Source organism: Acomys russatus, chromosome 14 (assembly GCF_903995435.1).
Source record: "Acomys russatus chromosome 14, mAcoRus1.1, whole genome shotgun sequence".
NCBI classification, from domain to species: Eukaryota; Metazoa; Chordata; class Mammalia; order Rodentia; family Muridae; genus Acomys; species Acomys russatus.
Window position 1 is genome coordinate 573,624 of NC_067150.1, and position 16,349 is coordinate 589,972.

Here is a 16,349-nt window from a genome sequence, read left to right on the forward strand (position 1 = left end):
AACATTTTTCATAGGAAGTTATCAGTGTATACTTTAAAAGTTATATTTATTCATTTGCTTGCCTATTCATTATGTGTGTGCTCTTCCATGCAAGTCCCATGGTGCACTTTTGAAGTCAGAGAACAAACTGCAAAATTGATTTTGTGAGCTTACCACATGATTTTGAAGTATTGAACTCTGTCTCTTAGTGTTGGTAATAAATAATACCCACTGAGAAAATTTCCCAACCCATATTTTTTATGTATTTGTTTATATCCTAGGGAAAGCAAGAGCCAAGAAAACATGTTTGTAACAATCATACTGCATACAGATGCATTTGGAGAACCCAAATTTGAATGTTGGATAAGGCGCTATATAAAAATCATCCCTTTGTTTTTAATCTCTTTTATAAGAAAGAAAAGCAGGCCCTTTCAAGTCTACAGAGTGCTTGGTGTCAAAGACATTATTTTGTTTGATACTTAACATTGTGGAGCTACTAAAGCTGCCTGTCCACTGAATCTCAGCAGATCTTTAGAAAATAAAACAGAATTGTAAGGATGTATTGATGCGGATCCAAGTGCTGACCATGCATGGTGTCTGATCGGCAGGGTGGTGCCTAGGAACCAGGCTGGGAGATACAGGCCCCAAGACCTGGAGAGCCCTAGGTAAGAGGGGTCCATAGAGTGTAGAGTAAAAGTAGGTCTGGCCTTGAGCCATCTAACTGGTCCACATAGGACAGGTACCCAGTCCCCAGAAACTAGATGCATACCTGCTTGTGAGCTGCATCTGTGCTCTGGACTCTGTAGGTGGGACTGAACTGTGGATGCTGAAGTGACAGAATATGGAACTGTTGACGCAGGAGAGAACTGGTAGATCTGACCTCAGACCATCATGCCAATCCACAGAAAACCTCAAGGTTCTGTGGCCACCGGCAGGGTCTCCAAAACACAGCCCAACTCGTCGGGCTATACCTGCATTCTCTCTCCCTCTCCCTGTCTCTCTCTCTCTCTGACTGAACTGTGGGCTACAGAGCACCAGCTTGAGTGTCTTTTGGCACAGCAAGGAGCACAGAGTGTGGATCTTGGATGGATCAGACTTTAGAGCACCACTGGGGGGCCAGGGAGCTGTGGACATATTCTCCCGCTAAAGCATGGTAGGCAGTCTACGGAGGACTGAACCAAGGCCCCAGGGCTCCAGTCGCCACGGGCAAGACCTCCAAAGTCCAGGCAAAGGCAGGATAATGGGCTGTACCTACACTCTCTCAGATTGAACTTTGGGCTGCAGAGCATTAGCACCAGCCTCTGCTGGCCCAGTGAGCAGCCCAGGGTGTAGAGCAAAGACTCCCAGAGCAGAACCCATATCATCTGCCTGATCTAGGGAAGGGTTCCCTGATTCCCTCAGGTGAGGGGTCTTGACCTACAGACACCCACCAAGGAACTGCCCTCAACGGCTAGTGAAGGACACCAGAAAATACTTCCCAACATCAGAAATTACAAGATGGTTAAAGAGAGGCCAGCATAAAAACACAAACAACCAAAACCCAAATAATATGGCATCTTCAGAACCCAGTTATCACAAAGAATCAACCCTGACTACACAAACAAAACTGAAACACAAAAAATGAACTCATATCTTTAATAATGAAGATGATAATGGAGGAAATGAATAAAATCTATAAACAAATACAGGAAGATGTAGCCAAACAGATTGAAGACATTAGAGTGCTATGACAGTAGCCTATATAGACAAAATGAAGAAATCACTGGAAGAAATACAGGAAAATACAAAGAATCAGATGGAGGACATAACTAATATGCTTCAAGATCTGAAGATGAAAATGGAAATAATCATAAAAGCACAAACAGAAGAAAGCCAGGAATGAGAGAACTGAGGAAAGAAACAAGACCTGCAGAGGTAAACATCACTAACAGAATTCAAGAAATGGAGGAAAGAATCATGGGTATAGAACATGTAATAGAAGAATTTGATGCAACCACCAAAGAAAATGTTAAATATGAAAAATTCCTGGCACAAAACATTCAAGAAACCAAGGACACCATGAAAAAACAAAACCTAAGGACAATAAGAATTCAGGAAAGAAAAGATGCCCGTGTCCAAGGCCCAGAAAATATTTTCAATAAAATCATAGAAGAAAATTTCCCCAATTTAAAGAAACAGATGCATATAAATATACAAGAGGCCTATATAACACCAAAGAGAGTAGATCAGAAAAGAAAATCCTCCTGCCCCATAATAATCAAGACACAAAATGTACAGAACAAGGAAAAATATTAATAGTGGCAAGGGAAAAAGGCCAAAAAACATATAATGGCAAACCTATTAGAATTATACTCAACTTCTCAGCAGAAATCATAAAAGACAGAAGAGCCTGGGCAGAGGTCTTGCAAACCCTAAGACACCAGAGATGCCAGCCCAGACTACTATAGCCAGCTAAAATTTCAATAACCATAGATGGAGAAAAGAAGATATTCAAAGGACAAAAACAAATTCAAGCAGTTACCTATCCACAAATCCAGCCCTACACAAATTACTACAAGGAAATCTCCAATCCCAAGTGGCAAATTACAACCAGAATCACACAGTGAATAGAAAACTTCACTGTAGCAAAACATAACCAGACAAACAAACAAAGGCTCTACTGCAACCAACATCAAAAGCAAAGGACTTAACTGTCACTATCTTTCAACATAAATGGTCTCAACTCTCCAATGAAAGCTCACAGACTACCATAATTGGTCCTTAAACAAGACCAAACTTTTTTTGCATTCAAGAAACACATCTCAGGCACCAGGATAGACATTACCTCAGGGTAAAAGGCTGGAAAAAAGATTTCTAAGAAAACAGACAAAAGAAGCAAGCTGGGGTAGCCATTCTAATATCTAATAAAATAGACTATCAACCAAAATTAATCAAAAGAGATGAAGAAAGACACTTCATACTCATCAAAGGAAAATTCAACCAAGATGACATCACAATCCTGAACATCTATGCCCCCAATACAAGGGCACTGGTATTTTGAAAAGAAACATTAGTAAAGCTTAAACTACACATTGATCCCCACACATTAATAGTGGGAGACTTTAATACTGTACTTTGATCAAAGGGTAGGACAATGAAACAGAAGCTGAAATGAGAAATAATGACAAATATTGATGTCATGAATCAAATGGATCTAGCAGAACTTTTCACCCAAATACAAAAGGTTAAACCTTCTTCTTAGCACCTCATAAAACCTTCACCAAAATTGACCATATAATAGGTCATAATGCAAGCCTCAACAGATACAAGGAGACTGAAAGAATACCTTGTTCCCTAACAAAACACCATGGACTAAAACTGAACTCAACAACAACAGAAATAACAAAAAACCTACACACACATGGAATCTGAACAAGTCTATATTCAATGACCACTGGTTCATGGAAGAAAAAAAGAAAGAAAATAGGAACTTCCTAAAATTCAATGAAAATGAAAGTATAATATATGTAAATTTATGGGACACATTGAAACCAGTGCAAAGAGGAAAGTTCATAGCAGTAAGTGTCTTCATAAGGAGATTGGAAACATCTCATATAGGCAACTTAATGACACATCTGGTTGCCCAAGGGGGAAAAGAAGACGAAACAGCCAAGAGGAGTAGATGGCAGGAAATCATCAAACTCAGGATAAAATCAGTAAATTAGAAAGAAAGAAAACAATTCAACAAGTCAACAAAACCAAGAGCTACTTCTTTGAGAAAATCAACAACATAGACAAACTATTAGCCAAACTAACTATGAGGCAGAGAGACATTATCCAACTCAACAAAATCTGAAATGAAATGGGAGACATAACAATAGAGGGTGAAGAAATTAAAAATCATTAGGTCTTACTTCAAAAGCCTATAACACCACAAAATTCGACAATCTAAAGGAAATGGACAATTTTCTTGATTGATTCCACTTGCCAAAGTTGAATCAAGATTAGAAAAACACAGTAAATAGAAGCAGTCATCAAAATCTCCCAACCAAAACAAAAAATGAAACAACAAGCAAACAAACAAAGAAAAACACCCAAGGCCAGTGCAAAATTCTACCAGACCTTCAAAGAGGAGCTAATACTGATAGTCTTTAAACTACTCCACAAAATAGAAATGGACGGACCATTAACAACTCATTCTATGAGGCCACAGTCACCTTGATACCTAAACCTCTCAAATACCCAACTGTAGGCTTTATTTTTTAACAATTAAACTTTATTATACAACACAACTAGCTTACAAGAGGAAAAAAAGGTTAAAGGGAAAAAAGAGTGATCCTTCCTTCCGGTATCTGTTCCATGGGATGGATCCCTAGCTGTCTCTGGCCTGTGTATTGGTCCAGCCTGTTTCTGATCCACATGGGCTCTTTCTGATCCACGTGGGCTCAAGCCAGGTCAGACCCTGTTGTGGTTCTTTTCTTTCTGCCTGTCTGTTTTACATGTGAAGGGCAGTCTCCTTTTTCTATTGAGGGTCGATTAGAAAAACAATAGTCTAGTTGGAGTCCCCAGGTCCATTTCCTGAATTTTAGGCCCAGGATGGCTCCACCCAGTCTATTTCATGAAGTTTCCATGGTGTGTTCAAGGGTAAAGCCTTCCAAGATTGTTTTTACCTGTGACAAAGTTTAGAGTCCTTCCCACACCCAACAAACAAAGAATTTCAGACCAATTTCTCTTATTAACATCGATGCAAAAATATTCAATATAATACTCACAAACCGAATCCAGGAACACAGCAAAGTTGTCATTCACCATGACCAAGTACACTTCATCCCAGGCATGCAGGAATGGTTCAATATACTGAAATCCTTCAATGTAATACACCATATAAATAAACTGAAAGAAAAAAAGACACATGATTATCTCCTTAGATGCTAAAAACCATTTAACAAAATCCAACATCATTCATGTTTAAAGTCTTGGAGGGATCAAGGATACAAGCAATAAGACAACAAAAGGAGATCAATGGGATCCACATAGAAAAGGAGGAAGTCAAATTATCCCTATTTGCAGAAGATATGATAGAGTACATGAGTGACCCCCAAAACGTCACCAGAGAACTCCTACAGCTGATAAATAAGCCCAGCAAAATGGCTGGATATAAAAGGTCAGTAGCCTTCCTGTATACAAATGACAATTCTACTAAGAAAGAAATTAGGGAAATTACACCCTTTCTGAATCCAAAAGTAATATAAAGTATCCATGTGTAACTCTATCTAAGCAAGTGAAAGACTTGTATGAAAAAAACTTCAAGTCTCTGAAGAAGGAAAATGAAGATGATATCAAAAGATGGAGATCACCCTTGTTAATGGATTATAAGAATTAACATAGTAAAAATTTCCATCTTACCAAAAGCAATGAACAGATTCAATGCAATCTCTATCAAAATACCTACACAATTTTTAAAGACACTGAAAAATTAATTCTCAACTTCATATGAAAAAAAACAGAAAAGCCAGAATAGCTAAAACAATCCTGTATAATAGAATATCGCAGAGGAATCTCCATTCCTGATCTCAAGCTATACTATAGAGCAACAGTAATTAAAGCAGCATGGTAGTGGCATAGCAATAGGCTGGTTGAGCAATCGAATTGAATCAAAGACCCAGAAATAAATCCACACACACATGGACACTTGATTTTTGAAAAAGAATCCAAATCTATACAATGGAAAAAGGATAGCATCTTCAACAATTGGTTCTAGTCTAACTGGATGTCTATATCTAGAGAAATGCAAGTAGGCACTTATTCATCATCATACAAAGAACTCAAGTCTAAGTGGATTTAAGACCTCAACAAAAACCAGATACACAAAATCTGTTAGAAGAAAAATTGGGGAAGAACCTTGACCTAATTGGCACAGGAGATACCTTCCTGAACAGAACACCAACAGACCAGGCTCTAAGATCAACAATTATTACATGGGACCTCATAAGGCTGAGAAACTTCCATAAGGCCAAGGACACTGTCAACAGAACAAAGTGACAGCATACAGTTTGGATAAAGATCTTCACCAACCCTACATCTGACAAATGCTAATGTCCAAAACCACCAAACCAAATAACCCAATTAAGAAATGTGGTTCAGAGCTAAACAGGAAATTCTCAACAGAGGAATATTGAATGGCTGAGAAACATTTTAATAAATGTTCAACATTCTTAGTCATTAGAGAAGCAAATCAGAATGACTCTGAGATTCCATCTTACACCCATCAGAATGGGTAACATTAAAAACTCAAGTGACAGTACATGTTGTTGAGGTTGTGGAGAAAGGAGAACACTTCTTCATTGCTTGTGTGAAGGCAAACTTGTACAACCAGTTTGGAAATCAACATGGTACTTTCTCAGATAATTGGGAATAGGCCTTCTCAATACCCAGCTATTCCACTCATTGGAATATACCTGAAAGATGCTCCACCACACAATAAGGACATTCGCTCAACAATGTTCTTAGCAGCCTTATTTGTAATAGCCAGAGTCTGAAAACAACCTAGATGTCCCTCAGTCAAAAAATGGATAAAAAAAAAACCTGTGGTACATTTACACTATGGAATGCTACTCAGCTATTAAAAACAAGGAAATCTTGAAATTTGCCAGCAAATGGATGGAACTAGAAATGATCACCCCGAGTGAGTTAACCCAGACCCAGAAAGACACATGTGACACATACTCACTTATAATTGGACAGTTACCCAACAGGCATGTCCCTTGAAATCTTCACTGAGCAGGAGACTGGGATAGATGCTGTGACTTTCTATTGAGACTCCAGGTAAGAGAGGTAAGGGAGAATGGGGAAATAGAAGGATCCAGAGGGTCCTAGAAACCTACAAGAAGACCATCTAAGCTATCGGATTTACACCCAAGGCGGTCTATTCCAACTACTATACCAACCAAGGACAATGCATACAGTAAACCTAGTATCCCTGTTCAGATCTAGCCAATGCTCAGCGCATTCCTAACAGAGAGTGGCAACTGACTCTGGCATGAGCTCTCATGTTCCCTATTTGACCACTTCCCCTTGGTAGTGGGGCCTGGTGGCACTCAGAGGAAGGGTAAGCATGCTACTAGGATGAGATCTGATAGGATGTGATTAAATGGTGGAGGAGGAGGTCCCCTTCTGTCACAGACCCAGCAGAAGGGAATAGGATAAAAGAGGAGATGGGAAGATACAAGTGAGGGGATAACAATTGAGATGTAATTTGAATAAATTTCTTATATAAAAAAAGAAAAAATTAATAAATAGTTTATTGATTAATCTAGAACCAGATTTCACATCATGAATAAAATATTTCCTTTCCTCTTTGTTCCTAATAAAATAGAGAGCTTTTTAAATTACTTAAGTTCCTTCTGAAAATTTATAAATATGTATAGATATATACATATGTTTCTTCTTTAAATGAAATAACAGGCATACTTAACAAAGAATAACTGGCTTATAGTATCCCAGGAGTGATATATTTTGTGCTTTTGTTGTCAGTAGAGTAACTTCTAAAAACTGAACACTAAAATAATATAGATTTTTCTCATTTTTCCAGTAATCTCATTCAATACTGCCATTTACACTTGTTACTATGTGATTGCACAGGGAACAGAAGTTTCTCACCAGCAAGTTAGACTAGTTTCTGGATATTTCTTTATATATGAAAGCAGATGCCCATCAATGGTAACAAATGTAATTTGAGCATTGTTTTATGAGTAGAAAGAGAGCTAATTTATGTGTGTTTGGAGGTGATGTGGAATTAAAAAACATTCTGTTCTGATATCTATATTGCTAGATGAATTATTTTCTCAAATTTGAAGTTCCACAGGGCCCTAAAAATTAGCAAGGAGATTTTGTCTCACTGGTATTATGCCTCTAATGAACACATAGACTAGAGATAAAGAAGACCAAAAGCTTTAGTAGACATTAAGAGGGTAGAGGAGTGGTGGAAACATAGGATTCTAAGCAGCAGTATTAAGTTCTGAACCTGAAAATTACAAGGAGTAATGGAACCTAGTAGGGTGAGATATAGATCCAAAAGAAAGCATTGTTACAGTAATGGAAATCTTAATCATCTTAAAGATTTCCATTTGATTTTATGAATGAGGGTATGTACTTGAAGAATTTTGAAAAGAGACAAATAGAATTGTTTCATTAGAGAGAACGTTAAATGTAGGGTAGGATATGGACAAAGAGTGAACAGTCGATAAGTATAGACCATACTGACCATATTTACATGACTCAGATGAGAGACAGTGATAGCAGACCTTGGATGAATAAATGATGTTCAGCAAGTCAATTTCAGGAGTATGGAGAATGTGTTAGCATTCTCTATTTAATAATAAAAGCATTTCTGTGCCACATTATGCAAACAGCTAAGTCATGTCCCTACATTGTTTAGGCATCCTTCATGGCCAATTAGAGTTGACTAGGTAAGATTTCTTTTAGAAGTATATAAAGCAACTATTTTTGGAAAAGTAACTTACATACCATCTTTTGTATTTCTTTTATATTGTTGCAATGAAATATTTGACGAAATCAGCACAAGGAAGAAAGAGTTTGTTTTGGCTTATAGTTAAAGAAGACATACCCATCATAGCAAGGAAGGTATGGGAACAGAAACATAAAACCAGCAGATCATTTTACTTAGGCAATTAAAAATCTGAGAAAAAGAATAGGAAGTAGGGTCAGACTCTAAAGCCTCAAGGGCCACCCACAGTATTGTCATTACTGAAGCAATAAACCACTGTATAAATATTTATATCCTTCCCCCAAAGTGCCAACATCTGTGGATCAAGTGTTCATAACTGGGCCTAGAGATCACATTTCACATTCATACATTTCACAACACAGCCGATATTGTTTTACTTCATGACAAATATATATTTATGTGTATATTAATATATGTATATGTATGTATATCATAATTCTAAGTACTATATTATAATGTGGAACTCTTCCAAGTGGGAGAAGGGATATGCTTGATTCTTTTGCTTGTGACTTTTTTAGGTTTCCTTGCCCAGCCTCCATATGGAGGTTTTTGCCTTTTCTTATTTTATCTTGTTTTGTATTGTTTGGTTAAATCTCTTAGAGGTCTGCTCTTTTCAGAAGAGGATATAGGGAGAGGGTAGATTTGAGGTAGAGAGAAAGTTGGGAGGCAACTGGGAGGACTGGAGGGTGGGAAAACTGTGGTTAGGATTATTATATAAGAGAATAATCTATTTTCAACAAAAGTTTTTTTTTATATACCTAGGAAGAAAATAAGAACAAATTTTCTTTCCTAAATGAAGATAAGTCATTGTGCTACCTATAAAATAATTTATCAGTCTTGACAGAACAACAGTTAAGTACACAGGACTGCTATTAAAACCAACCAAAAACATAGTTCATTATTAATATAAAAGAAACAAAGCTAATATCTTCATAAAGAATTGTTTATAACTGCATAAAACCTATAGTGTAAAAGATGGACTTAGAAGCATCTGATAGACTTGACGCTTGCAAAGGTGCCAAAAAACAAAACAAAACAAAACAAAAACAAAAAAAAACTCATTATCTGTGCCTATTCTTAATCAGAAGTGATAACCCCATATTACCTAATAAACATTAAGCTTTAAGAGTATTCTATTATCTTCTTAAAAGACCGGTTCTTAATAGTTTCACTTGATTTATTAATTGGGCCACAATATATTCATGTCACATAGCACCTTAAGTATTTATGGAAAATATGACAGGCATTTAAAATTCTCTGGGGATATGCTTAAAATTGTATTAATCAGAAATTTCTAAAAATAATAGACAGTTTTCTGTTAAAACAGCATACTATTATATGTCTGTATGGTTTATTTGTGGAAGTCAGAAAACAGTATAGGGGTATCTATAGGACCCAGATATTGAACTTAGGTCATTAGTTTGTGTGCATGTGTTTTATCCACTGAGCGATCTCACTGGCCCAATAATAGACACTTGAGATTTATTTTGTACATAATGAGTGGATAAACTCCAGACAGAACAATATTTTTAGTGCAGACACAGTGGTAGAAGATAGAGAAGGTTTGCAAAGAACACTGTGCTATTGATTTTGATAGGAACATGTGGTAAATTAGAATGATAGTGGTCACTGAGTTTGGAAAATTGGCATCCAGTTGTTGAAAATCTCCCATAATTATCTTAAGGATTTAAAACAAAATTTCATTGGATATTCCTGTATATTTTTCTTCTCTAACATGGTTTAATGTTCAATAATCTTTGTAATTAGTGATCTGGGCTCTGGCATCAATATATTTAACATGACTTATATTCCTTGGATAGATCTAGGTGTTAGATATACTTACTGAAAGCTTATCACAAAACGAGTTCTCTTTGTGACAGGCAGTGATTTGGAATCTGTGAAGAGCATTTGGGAATAGTTCCTAGGCCAAATTGCTGTCCTATTTATATCCATGACCTTCTTTAGGATGCTGTATCCACTGAGCACTGTAAAGATGCGCTTAAAGGCAGCATTTGGATCAGAAACATCTCCAAAATGAGTATAATTAAATTTATTGTTTTAGAGCCGGACGTGGTGGCGCACGCCTTTAATCCCAGCACTCGGGAGGCAGAGGCAGGTGGATCACTGTGAGTTCGAGGCCAGCCTGGTCTGCAAAGTGAGTCCAGGATGGCCAAGGCTACACAGAGAAACCCTGTCTCGGAAAAACCAAAAAAAAAAAAAAAAAAAAAAAAAAAAAAAAATTTATTGTTTTAAAGAAGTGAAAGCATGTTTTTCAGGAAGCCCTATCAATCAGTCCTGAGTTAAAATTGCTTCCTTTCAAATCAGTGAATCATTTTGTGTAATTTACTTGCAAGTATTCAATGGAATTCAATAAACTTAGGATGGTTGACTGTGTTCTGTGCCACAGCATTCTTACCACTTGGGGTGTTAGTATGCATGTGTAAGTCTCTGCATGTGCTTGTGCTTGTGTGTGTGTGTGTGTGTGTGTGTGTGTGTGTGTGTGTGTGTGTGTGTCTGTGTGTGCATACCCATGCATGCAACACATACAGCTGTGTGCCTGATTCTGTCTCTCCCTCTCCCTCCCCCCTTCCCCCTCACCGCCCCCTCTCTCTGTGTTCTTCTGCTTATGGATATATTTGACCTAGAAGTTGTAATGTGTGATTCTGGAAAAGTTTATTTCAGAAGCAGAGCTCAGGAGGGGCTTTTTATAGGAGTGTCCTTCTTCTTTAGGTAACGTGAACCGATGGGGGAATACTGTAAAATTTTAACTCATATCGTGTTTGATAAATCATTAAGAAAATGCCTTGCAACTTGTGAAAATATAGCTAACTGGACCTTAATAAAAGCTCAACAATTGTTAAATATAGTCCTGAATTTTAAATTTGAAACACTTGCTTTGGTAATATTAAACAGTAATGTCCAGTCAGTGTGGGAAATGAGTGCATGGAAGTATTTATGGATAATTATTAGGCAACCTGATACTAAGGTAATGGACAAGGATATGTGATTAAATCAACATCCAGTATATGTGGAGTCTAAATGCAAGTGCATGCACACACACACACACACACACACACACACACACACACACACACATTCACTCATGGTTTACATGATCGTGAAAGTAAACTTTCAATAGCAAGTGGATACAAGAAACTTACTCATTTTACCTCCTTTAAGCATTAACTTGAGTAAGACAAATAAATTATCAATCAATGGAAGTGATGTAGGATATAAATAACTCTTCTAAATGATATTAAAGTAAAAGAAGTGGACTTACAGTTCTCAAAATTGTATGTATGCCACATTATAGCAGGATGTCAATAATTTTTATTATAAAATGTAAAGGAGAGATGTTTGAAGATAAGTGAATTCTTCATAGCTTGATAAAAATGTAATTATGGCATGATGTTGGACAGAAGTTACACGCTGCACTGACCTTATTTTTCTCCTATTACATATTCATATAAAGATAGTTTTTTAGTGTTTTTCTAAGTGTAACTCTTCACCTTCCTGATTCATTTAGCCATCTTTATTCTTATGTGTTGTTATTCTAAAGCAAGTTGGAAAACCTGATGGTATCTGTTTCATTTAAAACTATGTAAAAATTACAGAAGCAATTCTAAAGGAATTCAAAACACAGACAACTTTTGAACAGTTACTTAGTCATCTCTCTCAATGTTTGCTTGTTTCATTTAAGTTTTGTTTAAATAAATAGCACCAAAAGTATTTGGAGTTGATACATGATGGATGTATTCACATCTATATCTAACTAGTTGTGCCAACTAGTTATTCTCAAGAGTATTAAAAAATGTCCACACATATTTATATTTCTATTAAATGTGCAGTAAGTTGTTTCCAATGAATGAAGAAGAGAAAAATCAAGCTTTCATGGAAAGTCCCATTACACAGTGCTTGATGTTAATCTATATTTTCAGATTAAATGCTGAATGTGTCTGGAAAAGAAATCAAAACAAAACAAAACATCACACAGCTATGTTCCTTTCATGCTTTAAACATCATGAATTCTAGTCACCAAATATATCTATTTATTCTGTTCACAAGATAGTTTGTGGTTTTCTATATTCTTCATGATAACTTGGTCCCAACTGAATTGCTTTACTAAGTGATTCCTTAGAAGTTTCACTTGTCACAACTGGTGAATGTTTGTAGGAGTGGAAGTTTTATTAGCCTTGACTCTGGAAGGTAAGAAGTGGCATGGAATTCTCTTCTCCACCCAATGTTCGACCTGAATGAATCAGTAAACATGGATGAGAAATAATTGTTGGTTTAGGTTTAGGGACACATTCCATAAACAGCATTTAGTGCTCCCACTGCCTCTATCACCATGTGGTGGGTGTTTATAAATAATTTTCAGAGTTCCATTTATTAATATATGTCACTTGCTTCCAATGCTTTAAATTTTATTTTTGTCTGTTAAATATTTATGTGTATACAAGTTTTGCATGCAGTGGCATGTAGTGCCATCAGAAACCAAACCAGCAGCTCATATCCGCTAGAACTGGTGTCATTGCTGGCTGTGAATCATGCATGCTTGGCTTTAAATCTGATTCCTGTGGAAGAGTAGCCAGTGCTCTTAACTACTGAGAAAGATCTCCAGTCCTGGTGTCGTGGGATTTTACCCAGTTCTTGATCTTGTTATTGATGATAAATTTTGTAACTTCTGGTATTTGGAAACCAAATGATTTGAAATATTTACATATCTTGTGAATATCTTAACATGAATAAAATGAACACATATGTATACTCGATATAAATTTATTTCACTCTGTATTTATTCTATAGTGTATTTATATAACTTATCAATTAGGACCATTAGTTCACCTCATTACATTTTCTTCTAAAGCAAAAATGCCTTATATAATTAATCTTTATCATGCTTTTTCTGTGTGTGACTGTGTGAACATGATTGTATGTATATAAACATGTGACCAGGTGCATGTAGACACATATGAGTCTCAGGTACTAGTACTCAGGAATGTTAAAACTTGTATCTTTCAGAAAAGATCTCTAATTATCCTGGTAGATCATAAAATTAACCTGCTAGCTCTCCATCAAGGCTCAAATATTTACATATCTCTCCACCCCCAGCAACACACCTGGCTTTTTATTGGGGTTCTTGGGAGTTCTCAACTTCTTATGCACTTTACCAACTGAGCTATTCCCCAAACCCTCTCTATTGGTAATAAAGTCTTGTGCTACAAGCCCATTTTTCCTGGAAATTTGCTGGAAATACTAATCAAGGTGATGATGGCTGAAATTCTAAGAAGTGGGCAATCAAGAAGTTGTATGTTCAAAATGGCTGCAAAGTTATTCAATCCATTCTAATAAATTATTCCCTTTTAATTTTTATTCCTGAAAAAAAATCACAAATTAATTTCAAAATACAAAGCCAGCTGCCTTCCGAAATTTAAAAATGTCTAAAATAAAGGGACTAAGGACTATGAAGCTAGCTAATTGGGTTCCTGTACTCGCTGTTCTAAGACCAAAGTTTGGATCTCTACACCCCATTCAAAGCTGGACATAGGAGTCTACATCTAACTCTATTAGAAAGAACTATTGATGATTTTACAACAATGCTTTGAAAATCTGGAGCACTTAATATAAGATAAATATTTTAAATAATTTAACAGCAATGACCAATTAGAGTGAATCATGACAATAGAATTAGATTAGAGCCAGAAGAGTACACTAATAAGACCTGATTATTTTTTATGTTCTTGCATGCTTGTGGCCGTTTTTTACTTTCCTATTTAGTATTTTTAAAATAAAATATAATGAAATTTTTTAGAGGGAGTCATGACAATGGAGTTAGATTAGGGTCAGAAGAGTACCCTAATAAGACATGATTATTTTTTATGTTCTGGCATATTTGTGTCTGTTTTTTACCTTCCTATTTCATATTTTAAAAATCAAATGTAATGAGTTTTTATTTCAGTTCATTTCACTTAGTATTAGATATTGTATATAAAGTGCATAGAATGATTAATGGCAAGAAGTATGAACTTAATAATTTTAGTGTTATAATTAAGAATAAGAGAAATAAGACACGACATCAAATGAAAGATGCATACAATGTAGAAGTCTGGGGTAATTGGGAAGGTAGGAAAATTGAAGATAAGAAACAAAAGCTTTCCAAAGGACTATCAAAGTTTGAAGGAGATGTAATGATGCCTCTTGTAAGAGGCTGAATTGAGATGTCAGTATTTGATTCTAGATATTTGTAAACTCTACTGTGATTGTACTCAGTTGTCTAATTGCTTAATTTATTGATGTTTTTTGACATGTTTTTCAGCACCATTTATGACTGCAGATAGCTAATCATTTCACCTCTGACTCACTATTATATGTCTGCATTTGATTTATCTGATTACTGCAGGTGGAAACAATTGGGGATGCATACTGTGTTGCAGCAGGGCTGCATAGAAAAAGCTTATGCCATGCAAAGCCCATTGCCCTGATGGCTTTAAAGATGATGGAGCTTTCAGAAGAGGTTCTGACTCCTGATGGAAGACCCATTCAGGTAACCTGAACAAACTGATATGAAAAACAGACAAACATTTTAATGAACTTTTAGCTGAGAGGAGCTATTAGTATTCAGAAAGTTTCTTGAATTATGCTTATTATAGTTGATGAATCTAGCAAGACAGAGAATGACTAGTGCAAACTCATAGGGCCACTGCGGTCCAAATAGGAAAGCTGTATGGAAGACAAATTACCATGAAGTGAGGAAAGAATGAAAGGACTTGACCAAGGAAAAGACCGTAATGTCAGGGGATAAGCTTCTATATTCAAATTAAACTCATGGGGAAAATCAAAGAGTCCAGTGTGCTTCATGAGAGTCTAGAACTTAGAGTTTTGTGATTTGTGTGTGTGTGTGTGTGTGTGTGTGTGTGTGTGTGTGTGTGTGTGTTGTAAATTTTGCTTCTGTTTTATTTTATTTTATTTTTTATTTTTTTATTAATTTATTCTTGTTACATCTCAATGTTTATCCCATTCCTTGTATCCTCCCATTCCTCCCCCCTCCATTTTCCCATTATTCCCCTCCCCTATGAATGTTCCAGAGGGGGATTACGTCCCCCTATACATTCTCATAGTGTATCAAGTCTCTTCTTAGAAATTAAACACCACCAAATTTTGCTTCTTAAAGAGACTTAGCAAAGAACTTTAAATACAGCAGCAGACATACCACCTGGTTACTGTAATTTTATAGTAGTATTATTGTCTTATACAAATGAATGGCTGTCTGCAATTTACAATCTGTCTCTAAGAATGATTGAGTTAATGTAATTGTGTTTCTGCCAATGTCCAAAGAATAATACCAGAATTTCTATTACTACAAATCCTTGTCAAACAGACAAGGAGAGAGTAGAGATAAGGGAAAAAGGAAGAGGAGGGAAGGAGGAAGAGAGAGGATAGATAGATGATAGATAGATACATTCATGCATACATGCACATACGTACATACATAGAGGAAAAGAGGAACAGAGGAAGAGAGAGAGGAGAGAGAAATATCTCCCATAATAACATAAAGAAAGTACAAAGGGGTCAAAAACAGTAATGGAATTATTATATATCAAAATTATCAGAAAGAATTAAACTGACATGATTTAATATAGTTAAATAAATGAAGCTGGAAAATGTGAAAAAGAAAAAGATTTGAAAAGGATCCAGAGATGTTTAGAGATGTTTTTGTTCATCAACATATGGTATTGAAAATGAAGAGAGCCTGGTTGAGGGAGCTTAGAAGCCTGTTATATACAATGAAACAGAGTAAGTAGGCTAAAAATTAGTACTGAAGAAAATTGGTAGTTATGATATCGGCTAATCAGAAGTGATGAAA

The 16,349-nt window shown here is 36.1% G+C and overlaps 1 protein-coding gene across 2 annotated transcripts in view; it reads left to right on the forward strand.

Moving 5' to 3' along the window:
- The window catches only part of Gucy1a2 (guanylate cyclase 1 soluble subunit alpha 2), a 321,255-nt gene that overhangs the window by 185,574 nt on the left and 119,332 nt on the right, over nucleotides 1–16,349 (forward strand). For both annotated transcript variants that reach the window (XM_051155869.1, XM_051155868.1), the window contains exon 6: nucleotides 14,886–15,029. In XM_051155869.1, the coding sequence (XP_051011826.1) occupies nucleotides 14,886–15,029 (144 nt within the window). The remainder of the gene's footprint in view (nucleotides 1–14,885; nucleotides 15,030–16,349) is intronic.